Source organism: Vipera ursinii, assembly GCF_947247035.1.
Source record: "Vipera ursinii genome assembly, chromosome: 1".
Classification (NCBI taxonomy): domain Eukaryota; kingdom Metazoa; phylum Chordata; class Lepidosauria; order Squamata; family Viperidae; genus Vipera; species Vipera ursinii.
In genome coordinates, this window is record NC_139512.1 from 70,842,623 (window position 1) to 70,860,931 (window position 18,309).

General features: G+C 42.6%; 1 protein-coding gene across 1 annotated transcript in view; it reads left to right on the forward strand.

Moving 5' to 3' along the window:
* Positions 1-17,864, forward strand: part of LOC310631803 (deubiquitinase DESI2-like) — a 110,261-nt gene extending 92,397 nt beyond the window's left edge. The window contains exons 3-6 of the mRNA XM_083348509.1: positions 2,567-2,639; positions 6,476-6,569; positions 10,165-10,306; positions 17,469-17,864. Of these exons, the coding sequence (XP_083204635.1) occupies positions 2,567-2,639; positions 6,476-6,569; positions 10,165-10,306; positions 17,469-17,711 (552 nt within the window). The 3' untranslated portion in view covers positions 17,712-17,864. The remainder of the gene's footprint in view (positions 1-2,566; positions 2,640-6,475; positions 6,570-10,164; positions 10,307-17,468) is intronic.
* The last annotated feature ends 445 nt before the right edge of the window (positions 17,865-18,309 follow it).

Genomic DNA, 18,309 nt, shown 5'->3' on the forward strand with positions numbered 1-18,309 from the left:
CCAGCATTGTCCATCTTCATGATAAGCACTTTTTTCCAATTTATATAGCACACACAGATTGAAGATTCATTCTCTTTGTTTAGCAGGCTTATTCATTGTGATGAGTAAGAAGAGAATCACAATAGTTTTAAACCAGTACAAGTTGCTTGAAAATTATTTTAAATGCTACTCTTATTAACACAACTGGGACTAAATTGTTGGGGGAAAAACATTGCAATGCGTGTGTACTACATACTGTAGGTAAGATTTGAAAATTGATCAAGAAATCACTTATTGTACAGTTACGTTGTTGCTGGCAAAGGCAAGATTTGCCCATACCAAGGAGTGTAAAGAGTTAGAAAGGTGACTGTGATGGAAATATACAAGAACCATTGGGGGGTGGGTGGGTTTGAAACATTTGTTAAGCCTTAAGAAATAATGTAGGGATGCGGTGGCTCAGTGGGTTAGGATGCTGAGCTTGTTGATCAGAAGGTTGGCACTTTGGTGGGTCGAATCCTGAGTGCTACATAACAGAGTGAGTGCCTGTTACTCATCCCAGCTTCTGCCAACCTAGCAGTTCGAAAGCATGTAAAAATGCAAGTAGAAAAATAAGGACCACTACGGTGGGAAGGTAACAGCGCTCTGTGCACCTTTGGTGTCTAGTCATGCCGGCCACACGACCACAGAGATGTCCTCGGACAAGCGCTGGCTCTTCAGCTTTGAAACGGAGATGAGCACCGGCCCCTAGAGTTGGAAACGACTAGCACACATGTGCGGGGGAACCTTTACCTTTACCTTTAGAGAATTAAGAACACTTCTTAACCTTAACACTTTACCTTTACTACAACCAATGCCATTTCCTCTACAACAGTGAAGGTACCCAAAGGGAATCTTTTCTTGCCTTACCTGTCACTCCAATCCTGGAAGCCCCCTGCCTTGAAGTTCACCCAAGCCTTTTACTCCCTCCCATCCTATCTGCTGGCCCAGGGCTCCAGAGGAGAAATGTGCAAGGAAAAGGAGCTATCTTCACATTTCTCCCCTTCCCATCTCTCACCTAAATAAGGCTCAGTGCTTATCCTCAAAAGACCTACAGAAATTTACCAAGCAAAATGCAGATGCCTCAGAAATGGCAGAGAAAGGTTCCATAGAAGTTCCATCTTGTATACTCCTTGGTGCTCTTCGAGCTTGGTTGTTTTTGTGCAGATGTTTCATTACCTGGCTAGGTAACATCTTCAGTGCTAGAAGGGAATGGGATTTGCTGTTCATATACAGTAGCTCGCCCCACCAGTGTTGGTGGGGGTGATGTTTTCTCTTTGATACTCCCATCCTCCTTCTGATAGATTTGTGCAGAGATGTGTTAGCCCAGCAATGTAATCCAGACAAGAAGTACAAGCAGGGGCATTAATTGTTTATTATAAGATTACATTAACAGAATGTTGCTAGACTGAAAGTATTTCTCCCCTCCCTTCCTTTTACTCTCCAGAAAATTAGGGGGGGTTTCCTTTTGAAATGTTTCCCACACCATCCTCTTTTTCTGTCAACTAAGACATCTTAGACCAGGGGTAGGCAACCTCGGCTCTTTTATGACTCATGGACTTCAACTCCCAGAATTCCTGAGCCAGCTTGGCTGGCTCAGGAATTCTGGGAGTTGAAGTCCATGAGTCATAAAAGAGCCGAGGTTGCCTACCCCTGTCTTAGACAGATGCTGTTGTCCAGTCTGCATCTCTCCCGCCTGTCTCCCAAGGACATTCCCACGTACCTTTACAAGCTATCAAGAAAAGTCTTAAAAGAACATGGAAGCCCAGGCTAAAAGATGCAGGCTTGGATGACAATGGCCGGTAAGCTAGCACAAGTTGTCATCATTACATCAGTCAAGTGAAATATGTGAAATACTTTTCAACTTTTTTTTTTTTTGGCCAAAATCACTTGAGTCTCCTTTACTGTATGTTTTACTTTAAGTAAGCAGTTCTTTTTCTCTGCTCAGCTGTATGTACCTCAGGACACCAGCCCTTTCTTGTGCAAGCCCATTAATCTTCCACAGTGCTTTTTTTGTAAAAGAAAAAGGTGCTGGAACTCACATATGTCATGCAACCCGCCTTGCCTACCCTACAAGCTTTCATCCAAAAAAGGTGCCGGAACTCCGATCTGGGCGTTCTATGACAAAAAAAAAAAAAAAAAGCCCTGGTCTTCCACCCTTTTCCCCTGATGATCTTCAGTGACAGTTCTACCAAGTGAAAGACTGGTTTTGTGATTATTCTGACATACTGTCACAACCTGTATTGTAACTCAGTTCTGCTGTTCAACAGATTGTAGGCAACTGCAGTCCAGAAATGTGTCATGGCATTCAAAAACCCAGGAAGTACCCCTTCTAGAAGCATTTGAATCTCTTCTAAGCAGATGCTGACTAAGCTAATCTTAAGGATGTTTAAAAATGTGTTACCTTTTATGCAATTTTATTTTCAACTGTTTAAAGGTTTTATATTTTACCTTCATAATCCAAAGCTTGCAGGATAAAAGGAAAGGAAGAAAAAAAACCTGTCCAAGCATTGCTCTCTCATCAAATGCTTTAAAATCTGTCTTTCTCTAGTACTGGATAAATGAATACACCTCCACATTGGGCATTGGAGTCTTCCATTCTGGAATTGAGATCTACGGTAGAGGTATGGAATTTTCTGTGAATTATGCCTGAAAATTGCTGGAATATTCTACTTTTAAAAAGGGTGGTGTCTCCTTGAGATTGTTTTAGGAAGAATTAAAATTGTAATTTTTTTTAATAGGTTGCAAAAAACAACAACACCCCACATAAATGAAGGGCTGGGTCAGATAAGTGTTAAGAGCAGCAGTCACTTAGGAAAGCAAACGTGCAGATGGAAACCCACTGGATAGATTAAAATTGCAGAAATATTTAAAGATTACCATAGTTAATGTAATGCTTTTTCTAGTGATATAATGTATGGCCGTGAGAACTAGATAGTAATAAGGAGCAAGGGATAGGAGATACTCTTGAATTATGGATTTGGAAATGGTTACTAAGATGATCATGAACTGCAAGAAGAATCAATCAGTCCTTCCTGGATGGAATGAAGATTGACGGCTCCCTTGAGGCAACAAACAGCAAGCAGCAGTCAGCTACTAAGGGCATCTGACACAAATGGATGACAATCCACGCTTGGCAAAGTTGAGGCAAGTAAGAGAAGGGGAAGACAACAGATGGACAGGATCTGGATAATTGAAATGTCCTTAAAAGAACTGTGGATTCCTGCTGAGACAGGCAGAGATGGTGGACATTTGTCCACAGTCATCAGGGCTGATCCTGATTCAAAGACACTTCACTAAGTGAACCAAGTCTTTACATCAAAGGCCGTAACAGCAAAATGGCTGCAGATATGATCAGGTACATTAAAACTGTAAGCCAATGCCTTGTAACAGGCAGTTCTTTTTTTGTAAAAGAAAAAGGTGCCAGAACTCACACATGTCATACAACCCGCCTTGCCCTACCCTACAAGGTTCCATCCAAAAAAGGTGCCGGAACTCCGTTCTGAGCGTTCTATGAGAAAAAAAGCCCTGGTAACAGGGGTGTCAAAGTGGCAGCCCGCGGGCCAAATGCAGGCCACGCCCAACCCAGCTGCACAAAGGCAAAAACGTCACGATACGTCATGATACATCACGTGATGCTATTGAGTTTGACACCTCTACCTTATATCATCAGGAGTTACTGAGACTGGAGGCAGCAATCTTTGAAATGGAAAATCTCTAGCAGTGTGGATATTTTCCTTTATTTCAACAGCTCACTGCAAAATAAAATTGTCTTTTCTTGCATTTTACAAATGCTGAATCCATTTTGGAGGGAGAAGGCAACTCAAATTACAGACTCTGCAATTTTACACCATTCTGTTCCAAGAGCTATGAGCCACTTTAAAGCAGGAGTGGGGAGCTATGGCCCTTTTATGACCTGTGGACTTCAACTCCAAGGAATTCTGGGAGTTGAAGTCCACAAGTCATAAAGGGACCATAGTTCCCCACCTCTGCCTTAAAGAGTTGAGGAACTATGGTCGCTTTATGACTTGTAGCTCAGGGGTGCAGGCAAATAAGGAAGTGGTGAGCTGCCTTGAGGAGCCAAGAGCTGCATGATAGCTCTACAGAGACTAAGATTGGGGTGATCCCGGCTGAAATTCATCTTTAGTCATGAAAACTAATTAGGTGATGTTTGGCCAATTTTCTTCATAGGGTTGTCGCTATTGGGATAACATGAAGAAAGATTCTCAAATAAATTGTCTTAAGCTCTTAATGGAAAGGAGATCTTTGTTATTTAGCTCTTGACGCAAAAGCTGCTTTGTATTTTAATGGATACATCACTCAGCATTGCTGTGAGTGACCTCCAGATTTGTTGGGCTGCAATTCTGATAATTCCTAGCCATTGCTAAGAATTGGGCATAATTAGCCCAATTGTTTCTGACTAATTCAAGAACGAATGCAACCTCATTTGCAAAACTATATACTTATTCAGCAGTGTCCTATTTTAAAAATAAATACTAGAAAGTAAGACTAGCTAGTTCTTGCTTTCGGGTAAAGAACAAATGTATTGCCACCTGGTTCCAGAATCTGACTACCTTATTAGTCATTGGACTCATCTCTCAGAGCAGATTCCAAAGGAAGTTCAAATTGCAACAAGATAATCTGAAAGTTCTGCTGAGTTTCAGGCTGGTGAATTTTCTCCTTTGCTCTACACAATTTTTATGCTGTTGCTTATATAAGCAACTCTATTACAAAGCTATGATGAAGAAAAATTAGGAAAATAATCCTTTAGGGATTAAAGTAGCTCAATGAGGTTGAGTCTGCTCAAGGGCCCCACAATTAAATCTTGGAAGATTTAATGGAAAATAGGATGGAAGAAGAGGACATTTGATGGAGAGTCAAATAGCATGCATAGCTTCCTTTCATGCATCAGTATTTTGTTATAAGTCTTGTTACTGCTACATCTTCCATCGTCATCGTCACCACTACCACCACCCAAGCATTGGATGACACTTCCAAAGCAACTGACCATCCCAGATTTACATCTGACATGCACATGTAGAAAATGTGACTGCCACCCTTTAATTCTGGAAAAGAAGATGTGATAATAATACTTAGCGAATTCATATTAAATATTTGTTTTTTGCACATGGTATTATATGGCTTAGCACAGGCTGCAGAATATTCCAGAAATCCATCAACGTTCAGTCTTGGTGATTGATGCTGACTGAAAGCCAGGTCAGCAAAAATGCCCTGTTTGACAAAACAACAACAACAACATTGGAGTAGTTTGCAGACTAAAGGTTAAAGATGCTGGGCTGGTCAGCTGGAGAACTCAGTCTGTTCTGTACCAGCCTGCTACCGGCCCTGCAGCAAAAGCAGGGACAACCCCTTTACAAACGGCAAGAGGCTGGAATAAAGCCTGCCAAATTTATTACCACAAAAACAAACGGAACAAGACAAACCAAGAAACAGGAGCTTTAAGAAACATGAACTATCCAAGCGGTTGCCTTCAGCAAACCAGCCCTCCCCCACATTCCCCTTATATAGAGTTCAGGGCGTGGCTTCTCTCTGCCTCCTTCCAAGGAGCCCCATTGCCTTCCTCTGTTTACTCCTAATTGACTGCCTCCTGCGTGGGGCATCCTTGAACAGGGCCAGCTGTGGGTCATCTTCATCCACACTGTCAGGCTCACACAGCTGGGTCTCCGTGGTGACCAAGTGGGAGGGGCCTGGCTGAGGGCTCTCAGCAGCAAGATCTTCAACCCCCTCAGCAAGGTCTTCAACACCCCCCTCCTCCTCTGAGTTGTCCGACCCAACTGCCGAACCCACAGGCTGACCCTGAATCACAACACAGTCTGGTTCAAGATCCGAGCTCTGTGCAACAGCATTAGTTCCTGTTACTTGTCCCAGCAAACGTCCACCTAGCACAGGGGTAGGCAACCTTGGCTCTTTTATGACTCGTGGACTTCAAATCCCAGAATTCCTGGCTCAGGAATTCTGGGAGTTGAAGTCCACGAGTCATAAAAGAGCCAAGGTTGCCTACCCCTCACCTAGTGGTTTGAAAGCATGCTAATGCAAGTAGATTAATAAGTACCACTTTGGTGGGAAAGTAACAGTGTCCTGTGCATCTTTAGCGTATAGCCATGCTGACCACATGACCACAACTACTTTTGTATGCTGTATTTTAATTGCCCTGTACACCGCCCTGAGTCCTTCGGGAGAAGGGGGGTATAGAAATTCAATAAATAATAATAATAATAATAATAATAATAATAATAATAATAATAATAATAATAACTAGAAAACTTTACCTTTACCTTAGATTGCAGACTAGTCTGGTCTCTTTGAAGGAGGAAGAGAAGCAAGTTATGTAACTGTGGGTGGAAAGTGTCACACTGTACCTTACCTTATCTTGAGCCAGAGTCCCATCACAGATGCTGCTCTGACATTCTTAATTACAGTCTCTTTCTTTTCTTACTAGAGTTTGCCTATGGAGGACATCCCTATCCTTTCAGTGGGATTTTTGAGATCACACCAGGCAGTGCGGTGGAGCTTGGAGAGACCTTTAAATTCAAGTAAGAGCTCTTCTACCTTTTCTCTGGATTGGCCACCTGGAGGGCATTGTCGCATTTTCTGCTTTCTTCCCTCCTTTTTTTGATTCCTTCTGAGAACCAAGGAAGCGGGCAAAAATCAGCATATACGCAGTCATGTAGGGTTGTTGCTTTAATTTTATAGTATACTATAAAGTATACTATGGACAAGCTTCCAAGGTCTCATTTTGCACCCTTCAGAGCTGCTTCTGACCATGACATTTGAAAACTGCCAGCAAAACTTCTCATTTTAAGGTGGAAAATAGAAAATAACTGCAGTACAACTCCTAAAAGGAATGCATCACAGGTAACAAACAGAGAACTTCCCAAATTCCATCTTGCTAAAATGAATGTGTCCTCAGCTTCATTCCCCAGACTTCAGTGTAGCCCTTTTCTATTAAACGGGGGGGGGGGGGAGAGGCGGCACTCCAGTTAAACCAATGCAGGTTGTGGATTTGAGAGGATTAAAACCTGTCTTATCCTACAGCTTCCTCCAACCTGGTGCCAACCCCTAATATCCCCAGCCAACACAGTGAATTGCCTTGGTGGCTTCGGTAATGGGGCTGTATTTGATTGGCACCAAATGAGGAAAAGTTAGTGTAAGGAAGGCAATCTTAACTCTTGTCCAATTTCAAGTCCTCTTTTAGTCCCACGTTGGGCAACCTTAGGGCAGTCACTCTCCCTCAACCTCCTTCATGGGATTGTTGTAGTGATAAAATGAGAAATGCTGTGTGATGTGTACGGGTGGTTAAGAATGCACTATATGCAATACTAAGAGATGCACAGCATATAGAAATTCATCTACAATAACATGCATCTGTAACAAAAAGTCTTTGCTACTTCTATTTCCTGAATGACTGCACCCATTCTGGCATTCTTTTAATTCAGATCCATGGTGAATTAATGAGTCAAAAAAGCATAAGAAGACAAGCTATAGTTCTCACGTGCTTTTTTCCCCTAGATTCATCTTTTCCCCCACTTAAACTGCTATGGTGAATACCTATTTTCCTCCCACAGCCTATCAACTAATATTGCTGCACAATCTCACCTTGTGTTATTGGGACATGCTCTGAACTGTCAATCCTCTGACTTACCAGATTGCTTCTTTGTCACTGGAGGAATAAGATTAGATTCAGGGTCAGTTGTCTTCCACCCCCAGGTCTCTTATGTGGAAGAATTGCAGGAACATCCCTGCAGCTGTCACCAAATTGGAAGCTAAGCTATAGTAAATTAAATCACCAAGGAGAAACAGGAGGAAGTGGAAGGGACAAACTAATGCCTGAATATGGAGGCCTATCTAACCTATCTAGAGCAAACTGAGGGAGGCAGCAGAGTAGCTACTCGGTCTTAATATTGGAAGCTTCTGAAATAAATAATTTATGATGTGCCTGAAGAACCTTGGATGAGGGGGAGAAATACATTTCAAGGGGGAGAGGAATTTCTAGAAAAAGCAAGCTGGGGTGCTAGCTGCCACACAGAGTCTCCCTGTAATTGTCCCGCTTTGCTTGCTTGCTTTGTTAGACAATATAGGTCAGTGACAAGAACACAAGGCACAGAGAGATACAAAATCCAGGGCTAACCGAATGAACCATTTGCAACATAAACATGGTATATATAACATTGTTTTTGAAACAAGGAGAAAATGACACAAAGTTTATCTCATACTCAAAACACTGCATGGAAATTTGAATAGATTTGCTCAAAAAAGTCTTCTGTGACCCCACTATTGAAAAAGTAGTAATTCAGATGTGTTTATTTACTTTATAATGTGTGCAGTGGTGGGATTCAAATATGTGAACAACTGGTTCTCTGTGTGCATGCTACTTCCGGAAGTCCATTCTGGACCTGGACGACAAAAAATTAGCTACCGGTTCTGGCAAACTGGCACAAATTGGCTGAATCCCATCACTGAACGTCTCTCCCTTTCAGCAGACTTTGGGTGGCTCATGTAAAAACCATTGTTAGCCACCAATTTGAAAAGTAAAACAATTAACCCAAATTAATTTGAATCGCCTCTAGACAAGATGGGTGGCACCTAATATAATCAAGAAAGAAAGATTTAAGACCTAGAACTAAAATGAATTTAACAATTAAGAATTAATTAAGCTTAAAAGTACCGGTAAGCCTTGCAAAAACATCTCAGCAAAATACCACGACGCCCAAACAGGCAACCATCTCCATTGTTCTGTTGCTAGCAAAGAGCACGGAGGTCACCCAACTTTGGGAAAGCAGGCATCTCCAAGGAGCCAGAGCAGCTAAGAAAAGGCCACCCATCTAATATCTGTAGTGGAAAGCTTGAGATGATTGCAAAGGATGGTTCTGTCTGGAGAAGAAGGTAACCTAGACCCAAGCCACCTACCGCTTTCTTGGTCAAAAGCATCGTCTGGAATTTTGCTCAGCAACATCTTGGGCAACAAACCCAGCCCCTGAAATCAAGGGCCAGCATTGCCAAAGTGTTTCCCACCGACTGCATTCTGCTCCCACTGTGGATCATGGCACTGAGTAGAGTGCCTTGAGCTGGGAAGCAGAGGGGGAAGGGATAGCTTTTTCCCCAAGAGCATGTAAATTCAGTATTAAAATAGTCAGTGCATGTGGTGGTCTCTCATGAAAATAAGACAGAGTCTTTTCTATCTCGGGATGAGAGCCCAGAGCAATGTCCAAACTCCCTTTTATTTACAAGGAAATTCACTCATTGGATTGAGCTTGTGTACAACAAAAAATCCTCCTTTCCCATTGGCTCTGAACCTGCATGATATTCCCCTGGCTTGGTTATGTCAGCTGCATTTTAATAGCCAACAATTAACTGATTGACCTTATGCTGAACAGGTGGTTTATCATGGCTTGTTTCAGGAGACTGAAAAACAATTGTTTCCGCTGCCCTTCTGCAGCCTGCAATAATTTCCCTACATCTGTAGACATTAGGTGTTTGTTTTAAAGTATGTGATATGTGAATGCTAAATGATTATAGTGGTACTACTATTTACACCCTATGTATGTGTTGTTATTTCTTTAAGATGAATATAAATACAGACCAGACCAGAACAGTGGCTTTCAGTTATTTGGGATTTTAAAGTGAATGCTATGGTGAATTAATCTAAAAGGATATTTAAATGTGTAGTACTGCTGTGCCCGGAGGCTTTATTAAACATTAGATAGACCAGGCAGATAAACAGACTGAGATGTGTGTGTGTGTGTGTGTGTGTGTGTGTGTGTGTGTTTGCATAGTGCAGTTTGAAAAAGATTTGGATGAAGTGATTCAGGCCTCCTTTCCACTTTTCATTAAAGTAGCCTGAAAAAAAGATGTTGCTGCTTTAAAAGGTTCACTCTTCAACATTAATCCAGTTCTTTCAGCAGGAGGATCTTCTTTCAAGCTGATGTGGAAGCCAGAAAAAGAAGCTGGTCTATTTTAATTCATTGCAGGGATTCACTTTCAAAGCATGCCTGGTGTGTGTCTTTTTGCCTGCCCATTTCCTGTCATTGACTTTTCCTATTTATTTCTCTCTCTCTCTCTCTCTCTCTCTCTCTCTCTCTCTCTCTCTCTCTCTCTCTCTCTCTCTCTCTCTCTCTCTCTCTCAACCAGAGAATCCATTGCCTTGGGCACCACAGACTTCACTGAAGAAGATGTGGATAAAATCATGGAGGAACTAGGCAAAGAGTACAAGGGCAACGCTTACCATCTCATGCACAAGAATTGTAATCACTTCTCAGCTGCTCTGGCAGAGGTGAACTCACTTTCTATTCCTTATCTGGGTATTACTTTATAATCCTCCAGCAATGTTGGTGAGGCAGTTTGGGCCAAAACAATTCCCACTATGATTAGATCATGGTGGCTGAAACACTTATCATAACACCACAGAGAACCCTAACTGATCCCATTCCACCCTGTCACGTTTAGTATCTGTGGTCTCTATTCGTTAAGAATCCAAGAGGATTTTTTTTACACTCAGGGCAAGATCCAGGCAATCTGAAACAGTTTCTCACCCTGATATTTTCTTACAACCTTTATCTTCAAAAGATGATGTGTAATTCAGAGTCCAAATTTCTTCTGGGCAATTGTCCTGTTTTATTCATGGAAATGTATGGAAATAATATACTGACTTCTATTCTTTGGAATCTTCTCGTCTTTTCTAATATTTTGTCTGCCGCCTTCTTTTTCTTGTCACCAAACATTCCTTAAGACGGAATGAAAGAACATTTTTTAGTGGATAGTGTTGGCAGCTGTCCATCTGGAGAGGGCCAGTGATTCCCCTGCATCCTTTTTTTGTAACCATAGGCCAGACATGTCAAACACAAGGCCCGGGGGCCAGATCCGGCCCGCAAAGTGGTTTCATGTGGCCCGCGAAGCCATCCTGGAAACAGTGAGGGAACGGCCCCCACTGCCTTGGCCCTGGCCCAGAGACCCTCCTTCTGCCAGAGACCCTCAGATCTGTCCCACTCCTGCCCAGGCCCCCATAGGCACCCTTGATGTGAACGATGTAGAGCTGGCCACGCCCACCCAGTAGGCCATATGCACTCTAGCCACGCCCACCCAGTAGGCCACACCCACCCAGGCCATGCCCACCCGGCTCCTTGAGGGCAACCGCAATGCTTATGCAGCCCTCAATGAAATTGAGTTTGACACCCCTGCCATAGCCAAACACAACTGACACATCAATCCATTCTTGCTACTGTCAATTACTCTCTTGGTGGATGTGTTCTTAAGATGAAGATTCCATGAACAAAGTGGCATTCATTTGCTTTCCTTGAGCGCTGAAATTATTAAGTGGGGCTTATCAGATAGTTAAGGATCAAATACTTTCCTCTTTAAAAAAGAAGAAGGAAGGAAGGAAGGAAAAAAAAAACAAATCCACATCTCATTTCTCTTGACACTGATCTCTTTGATATTTGTAGGTGAAATCTAAATGAAGTGTCACAGAAAAGGTCACCAATTGCAGTTTCATTCGTAGCACTTTCCCGTTTCCTGAGTTATTTATGTGTCTCTGGACAGTCATGAAATTGCTGTGCATTTTTTTTAACATAATGAGAATGGAAAAGAGGAAAAGGCCGGATCACTCATTTTGACCTGCTCGATGGTCTCTAGGACCACAGATGAAAAACTTGTTTGCTCTGACAGTTTATTTATTTATCTATTTATTTTTATTACATTTATATCCCACCCTTCTCCGAAGACTCAGGGCGGCTTACAAGCTTAGCAGTAGCCTTCATTCTATGTATATGCCTGCTTGTTAGGGCTTTCACACACACCCCAAGTGGCATTATTACAAAGTCAGCTTATTGCCCCCAACAATCTGGGTCCTCATTTTACCTACCTCGGAAGGATGGAAGGCTGAGTCAACCTTGAGCCTGGTGGGATGCGAACCTGCACTAATTGCAGGCAGCTGGTGTTACTTAAGGAGGCATTAGCCCACTGCTCCACCAAGGCTCTTCCCCCCCCTTCCTCCCCACCACAAAAATCCATCCCTAACACTTGGTTTTCTACAGATATCAAGTCACAGTCTCTTGCTGACCAGGGATAGAGACATGCATCACAAGTCAGACCTGGGTCTATAAGGCTAGTAGACATCTAGGGGAACTTAGACAGAATCAAGCGGCAAGGAGGAACAAGTTAATTTTCCTTTTCCCAGAAAGTGCACGACGCCTATTCTGTAGCAGCATTGCAATGGAAAAAGGGGTTGATTGCTTCATGCAGACGACTGCAAGGGAACTGCAGTTTCAGAGGTCAGATTACTGAAATATATTCAAACTTCTTTTGCAGTGGAAAATTGGGCTGTGTAGGCGTGTGATGTGGGTTCCCCCCCAAAAAAAAGAGTCTGTGGGATATTGAGGCGGAATTAAGCATCTCAAGGCATTTTCTCATTTGCTGTACCTTCACTCTCTCTCTCTCTCTCTCTCTCTCTCTCTCTCAAGCTTCTGAAAGGAGCTAAATAAATGTACCTTAAGCTGGAAATTATTACACATCAGTGGAGGACTCAAGTGCTGTTACTGGAAGGCACTTGAGTTTTTGTTTTGTTTTTTGCTCTATTTGATTTGATTGACTTATGGAAAGCAGTGTTCTCTTGGTGACAAAAACTTTTTCTTTAAGGGACTGGCACCATGGTTCCCATTCTGGGGATTGTAAAAGTGATTGATTTATATAGCAGCCTGCTTGGCAATCATCTGAGGGTGATGCATACGTATCATTAATAAAGAGCAATTATTTTTTTTATAAATGTGGCACACTAAGCAAATAATAAAACAAAACATGAAAACAGAGTCATTAAAAAATGACCCAAAGGGATCATATTGTTTCTTGATCCTTTGCCAAAATGCCCATCATGAGCAGAATTTAGGAAGGAATTGGCTGGGCTCACAAATTGGACTAAGCTAATATTTTGAGTGTTCACTTGTTCTGGCCCAATGTTATATGTAAACCTATCCAGTATGCTTGTAGCATTACAGTATGTTTAATTTAAATAATACCCTCTTGCTTACCAAAAGCTAAGGTTTAGTTGAGTTTGACTACTGGACGCGGTGGCTCAGTGGGTTAGGACGCTGAGCTTGTCGATCAGAAGGTCAGCAGTTTGGCGGGTCGAATCCTGAGTGCCGCGTAACAGAGTGAGCACCTGTTACTTGTCCCAGTTTCTGCCAACCTAGCAATTCGAAAGCACGTAAAAATGCAAGTATAAAAATAGGGACCACTACGGTGGGAAGGTAACAGCGCTCCGTATGCCTTTGGCATCTAGTCATGCTGGCCACATGACCATGGAGATGTCCTTGGACAAACACTGGCTCTTTGGCTTTGAAACGGAGATAAGCACCGGCCCCTAGAGTTGGAAACGACTAGCACGCATGTGCAGGGGAACCTTTACCTTTACCTTACTGGTGACTACATATAGTTATCTTGGCAACAATATGAGAATTGCCAGTACCTTTTTTCAGACTGCTTTGTCAACTTCTATCTTCTCTCCAGCTATGGGATTTCCTATTGGTCTCCAGTCCAAACCTTAACCAAGATCAATGTATTTAGCTTTTTGGAGGTCAGTCATTAATGCATGAGCACCTGCAGGGGACTGGGGAGACCAAGTGTTAGTGTCTATTGGACATTTACTCTGTAAACAAAAATGGAGGGAAGGGCATTTTAAAGGGAGCAAATCATTATTCCCCCATAGGAAATATTCTTACTACTGTAGAGTAATGATACAGAAAAAGAAAAGAAAAGAAGTATTATGTTAGACAAGTTAACACTTAAACTAGAATGAAAGAAGGCACAGTAGGAACATATATATATATGTTTTTCCCCACGTAGAATTGAAGGTATAAGAGCAACGTTTCGACGAAATCTCATCCGTCATCCTCAGGCTGGTGGCTTCAGCTTCATTCTTCTGGGAGAAGTTCACTTTTATATATATATATATATAAATCCCATTTATATCCCACCCTTTCTCCGAAGACTCATGGCGGCTTACAATCTAAAGCACAAATCAATGTGCTTAGCAATAGCCTTCATTCTATGTATATGCCTGCTTATTAGGGTTTTCACCCCCTCCCCACCAAGCGGCATTTTTACAAAGTCAGCTTATTGCCCCCAATGATCTGGGCCCTCATTTTACCTACCTCGGAAGGATGGAAGGCTGAGTCAACTTTGAGCCTGGTGGGACTCGAACCTGCACTAATTGCAGGCAGCTGGTGTTACTTAAGGAGGCATTAGCCCACTGCTCCACCAAGGCTCCACTTAATGTATCAGATTTATAGGTGTGCAAGACAAATTACTCTAGATGCATTGATGATTAATGATTATATGTCAACATGTTGGAATTGACTCTTAGTGACCAATCAGATACCTTTTCTTCAGGAGGATCTGTCTCTAACTGGTTTTTTCAGGTCCTTTGATACTGCATTCATTTCTGTTGTAATTCAATGCATCCACTTTGCTGCTAGTCATCCTTTTGTTCTCTTTCTTTCCATTGTTCCTAGAATGATAGACTTCTAGAGAAAATCTGTCCGACATTTATGTTCAAAATATGACAATTTGAGCCTGGTCTCGTATGCCTATTTGCTTAGATATATGTGATATTCTCAAGAGTCTTCTCCAATGTCAAAGTTCAAAAGTTTCAAAACTCTTCCTATCCTAATTCTTCAAAGCCAGCTTTTGCTTCCATAGAGTATTGTGTAGTAATGATTGCCTGTATCATTCTGATTTTGGTAGGCATAGATAGTTCCCGGCATCTGAATATCTGTTCCAAGCCTTTCATAGTTGCTTTACCAAGTGCTATTCTGCAGTGAATTTCTTGGCTGCTTCTTCCTTCACTGTTGATAATTCATCCTAAAAGGGAAAAGCTGTCCACAACTTTAATATCTTCATTGCCAATTCTAAGGCTGGTTGCTATGCCTGTGTCATTAATTTGGTCTTTTTATATTTAATCTTAATCCTAGTATTTCCTGTGCTCCTTGACTTTCATTAGTAGAGCGTGCAGATCATTTGCATTCATCAGAGTATAGTGTCATCAGCATTGCATAGGTTATTGATGTTATTTCCTCCAGTTTTAAAAAGAGCCCTGGAGTTCAATCCTGATGGGTTCAAGGTTGACTCAGCTTTCCATCCTTCCAAGGTCAGTAAAATGAGGACCCAGATTGTTGGAGGGCAATATGCTGACATTATAAACTGCTCAGGCAGCGCTTTATGGAGTGGTATGTACATTTATTGCTATTGCTATTTAAAATCACACTCATCTTCTTCCAATCCAAGTTCCCTCAATATATATTCTACATGTAGATGGAGTACTTAAGCGGAGAGTATATAACTTTGTCTCACTCTTTTGCCAACTTTGAACCAGCCTGTTTCACCATGTGCTGTACATATAGTGGCTTTCTGACTTATGTACAGGTGAGGAGAACCAGATGTTCTGGAATTGTCATATTTTTAAGCACATCCCCCCAGCTTAAAAGGATTGACATAACTGAAAGTCTTTATATAACCCATAAAGCATATGCACTTCCAGCTTACCTTCTTCTCTTTCTCGGTCTTTGGCAATCTCTCGGTCACATTCATCTCTGACAACCTCTTTAAGTTCAGCCCACAGTTTCTCTGATTCCACAACAAAGGGGTTCAGGATTTTCTGGTGTTCTCTTGCTCCAGATCATATTGTGAATACTGGTTGGCTTCCCCCTTCCACTTTAGCTTAACGTGGAACTTGCACACAGTCAGGCCCTTGACATATCTTTGCTTTTTATATCTATGCTCTTTCACCTTTTTTTTGTGGGGTGGGAGTGGGGGCAAAGAAGACCGAAGGAGCCTCTGAACTCTACTTAGTAAGGAGATTTCAAACTCATGCATCCTGAACAACAATTAAAAGGTCCAGAGGAGGTTCCTGTAAGAAGCAGCAAAAAGAGAGTACCTTTGTTGTACAGCCTCTCCACCCCCCATCACTGCTGATCAGCTATTGTTCTACTGGGTGCAAGGGAGAGGCCATTTTAAAGGAACTAACCTGTTTCAGTGCCCTGTAAGCTAGCATGTGGGGGGCCAGAGCAGAAAGGGTATGCTTCTACTTGCTGAAGTGCCCCAAAGACTCTGGATTCATCCCATACCTTCAGGGTCATCAGAGTGTGCCACAGAGCAATGCAGATTTCATCCACAGCAAAACAAACAAATTAAAAAAAACCAAATACCTGGTGGGGCCTGTTGTTTGCTTAATGAGGAAAACACCACTGTTCCAGATCAGTCAACAACAACTTTAAGCAGTTTCAAGCATGAGCTGGGGATGAAATGAAGACAACCTGATGACCTGGCAGAGAAGAAAGCAACAAGCATGTTTGTGCTGTGCTTAAGTGTAAGAGGAGGGAAGACACAAAGGACAGTAGAGAGCTTAGATTTGGGGCGGGGGGTGGGGGGATTTGACAATCCTAAAACCAGAAACCATGTGACCAGAGAAAGCTCTTGGCCAAGTGCTTTTGGAAGGAAATCAAATACTCATTAAATCTTTCACTGTACACCGTAGAATAAGGTTTCCTGGTATGCAATGCAGGACTTGTGTTCATCACATTCATCACATTTTGAACTATACACTCTTAGCACAGCAGGAAGAAAATTGCTCTATTTCTGTAATGTGCATGCAGAATAAACTATATGGTATCCTGCCATTTTCTTCAGATGTTTTTCTCTGCACAGATGTTCACAGCAGAGGACCCCCTTCCCACAGGCAACCCCACTTTCAGGCTAATTGTAAGGTCTGTGCTAAGATGAAAAATAATAACATTCAGGTATCAATGGGATGAGTAATTTTTAACTCTCAAGATTCTTCAGTATAAGGATTAAACATAGATTAAGGTTTGCTGGCTAATGTGTTGAAAGGCCATCCTGCTCCCCATCCATTATTGGTTAGTAAATAAGGGACGCAGTGGGTTAGGACGCTGAGGACGCTGAGCTTGTCGATCAGAAGGTTGGGAGTTTGGCGGGTCGAATCCCGAGTGCCACGTAAGAGAGTGAGCACCTGTTACTCGTCCCAGCTTCTGCCAACCTAGCAGTTCGAAAGCACGTAAAAATGCAAGTAGAAAAATAGGGACCACTACGGTGGGAAGGTAACAGCGTTCCGTGCGCCTTTGGCGTCTAGTCATGCTGGCCACATGACCACAGAGACGTCCTCGGACAAGTGCTGGCTCTTTGGCTTTGAAACGGAGATGAGCACCGGCCCCTAGAGTTGGAAATGACTAGCACGCATGTGGGGGGGGAACCTTTACCTTTTTTAAAAAAAATTATTGGATTCTTTTTTTGCTTCTACGCCTCATGGTCAAGGCCATGTTTTTTTCCCCTCTTGCCAGGGGAAAAGGAGACAAGGAGGCAGTAGCAAATTACCTGCAAATCAAACAATAATTGTTTTGTATGTGTGTTGTTTCCCTGTCATTTCTCAGATCCTTTGTGGGAAGGAAATCCCACGCTGGGTGAACCGCCTGGCCTACTTTAGCTCCTGCATTCCCTTTCTGCAAAGCTGCCTCCCCAAGGAATGGCTGACCCCTGCCGCTCTGCAGACTCACATCAACCTTGGCCTTCATAAGGAAGAGCAGGGAGATACAACGGACGAGGAATCGCCATCGACTTCTGCGGCTGCCTCAGCCCCAGGCCCTTCGCGAACCTGCCGGCATACAAGGGTCTGAACTCTGCCCATGGAAGCAACCCTCAAACCTTTCCCCCCCCCTGCCCCAATGGTGGCTCCTCCATCTTCTCCTGCAGCTGCTCAATCTTTTCACCAAGAACCTGTGGAGCCTCCTTGCCAGGACAAGATGAAACCCTTGCCTCTTTTTCAAAGGGCTGCTGTCACCTAAAGAAGCATTTAGAATTGCATCGATATGTGTCTGAGATTAAACTTCTGGAGCTGACGTTCTCCATATTGTGAAAATAAAGCAAAAAAGTACGATGATCTCTGGAATGTGACACAGCAGCCCTGAAAGGAAGCCATATTGAGGGACAGATGCTTCTTCATCTGGAGATCTTTTAATTCTTTGTCTGCAGTCACACATGCAGAAGGCCTTCTCTCCCATTCCTCCAAAGCTGTATCTCCTTTTAATATTGAAAAATGGAACTAAAACTAGAGCTTCACTTTCTCCTCCCTCAGACCAGCAGCAAGCTCCACTTAACTCTCTCTTTGTTCTTTTTAAATCACTCGTTTCTTAAGCCACTGGAAGGATCAGTGAAAGGTGCTCCTATTCAACCACTGCAGGTTTTTTTTTTTGTGTGTGTGTGTGTGTGAATTGA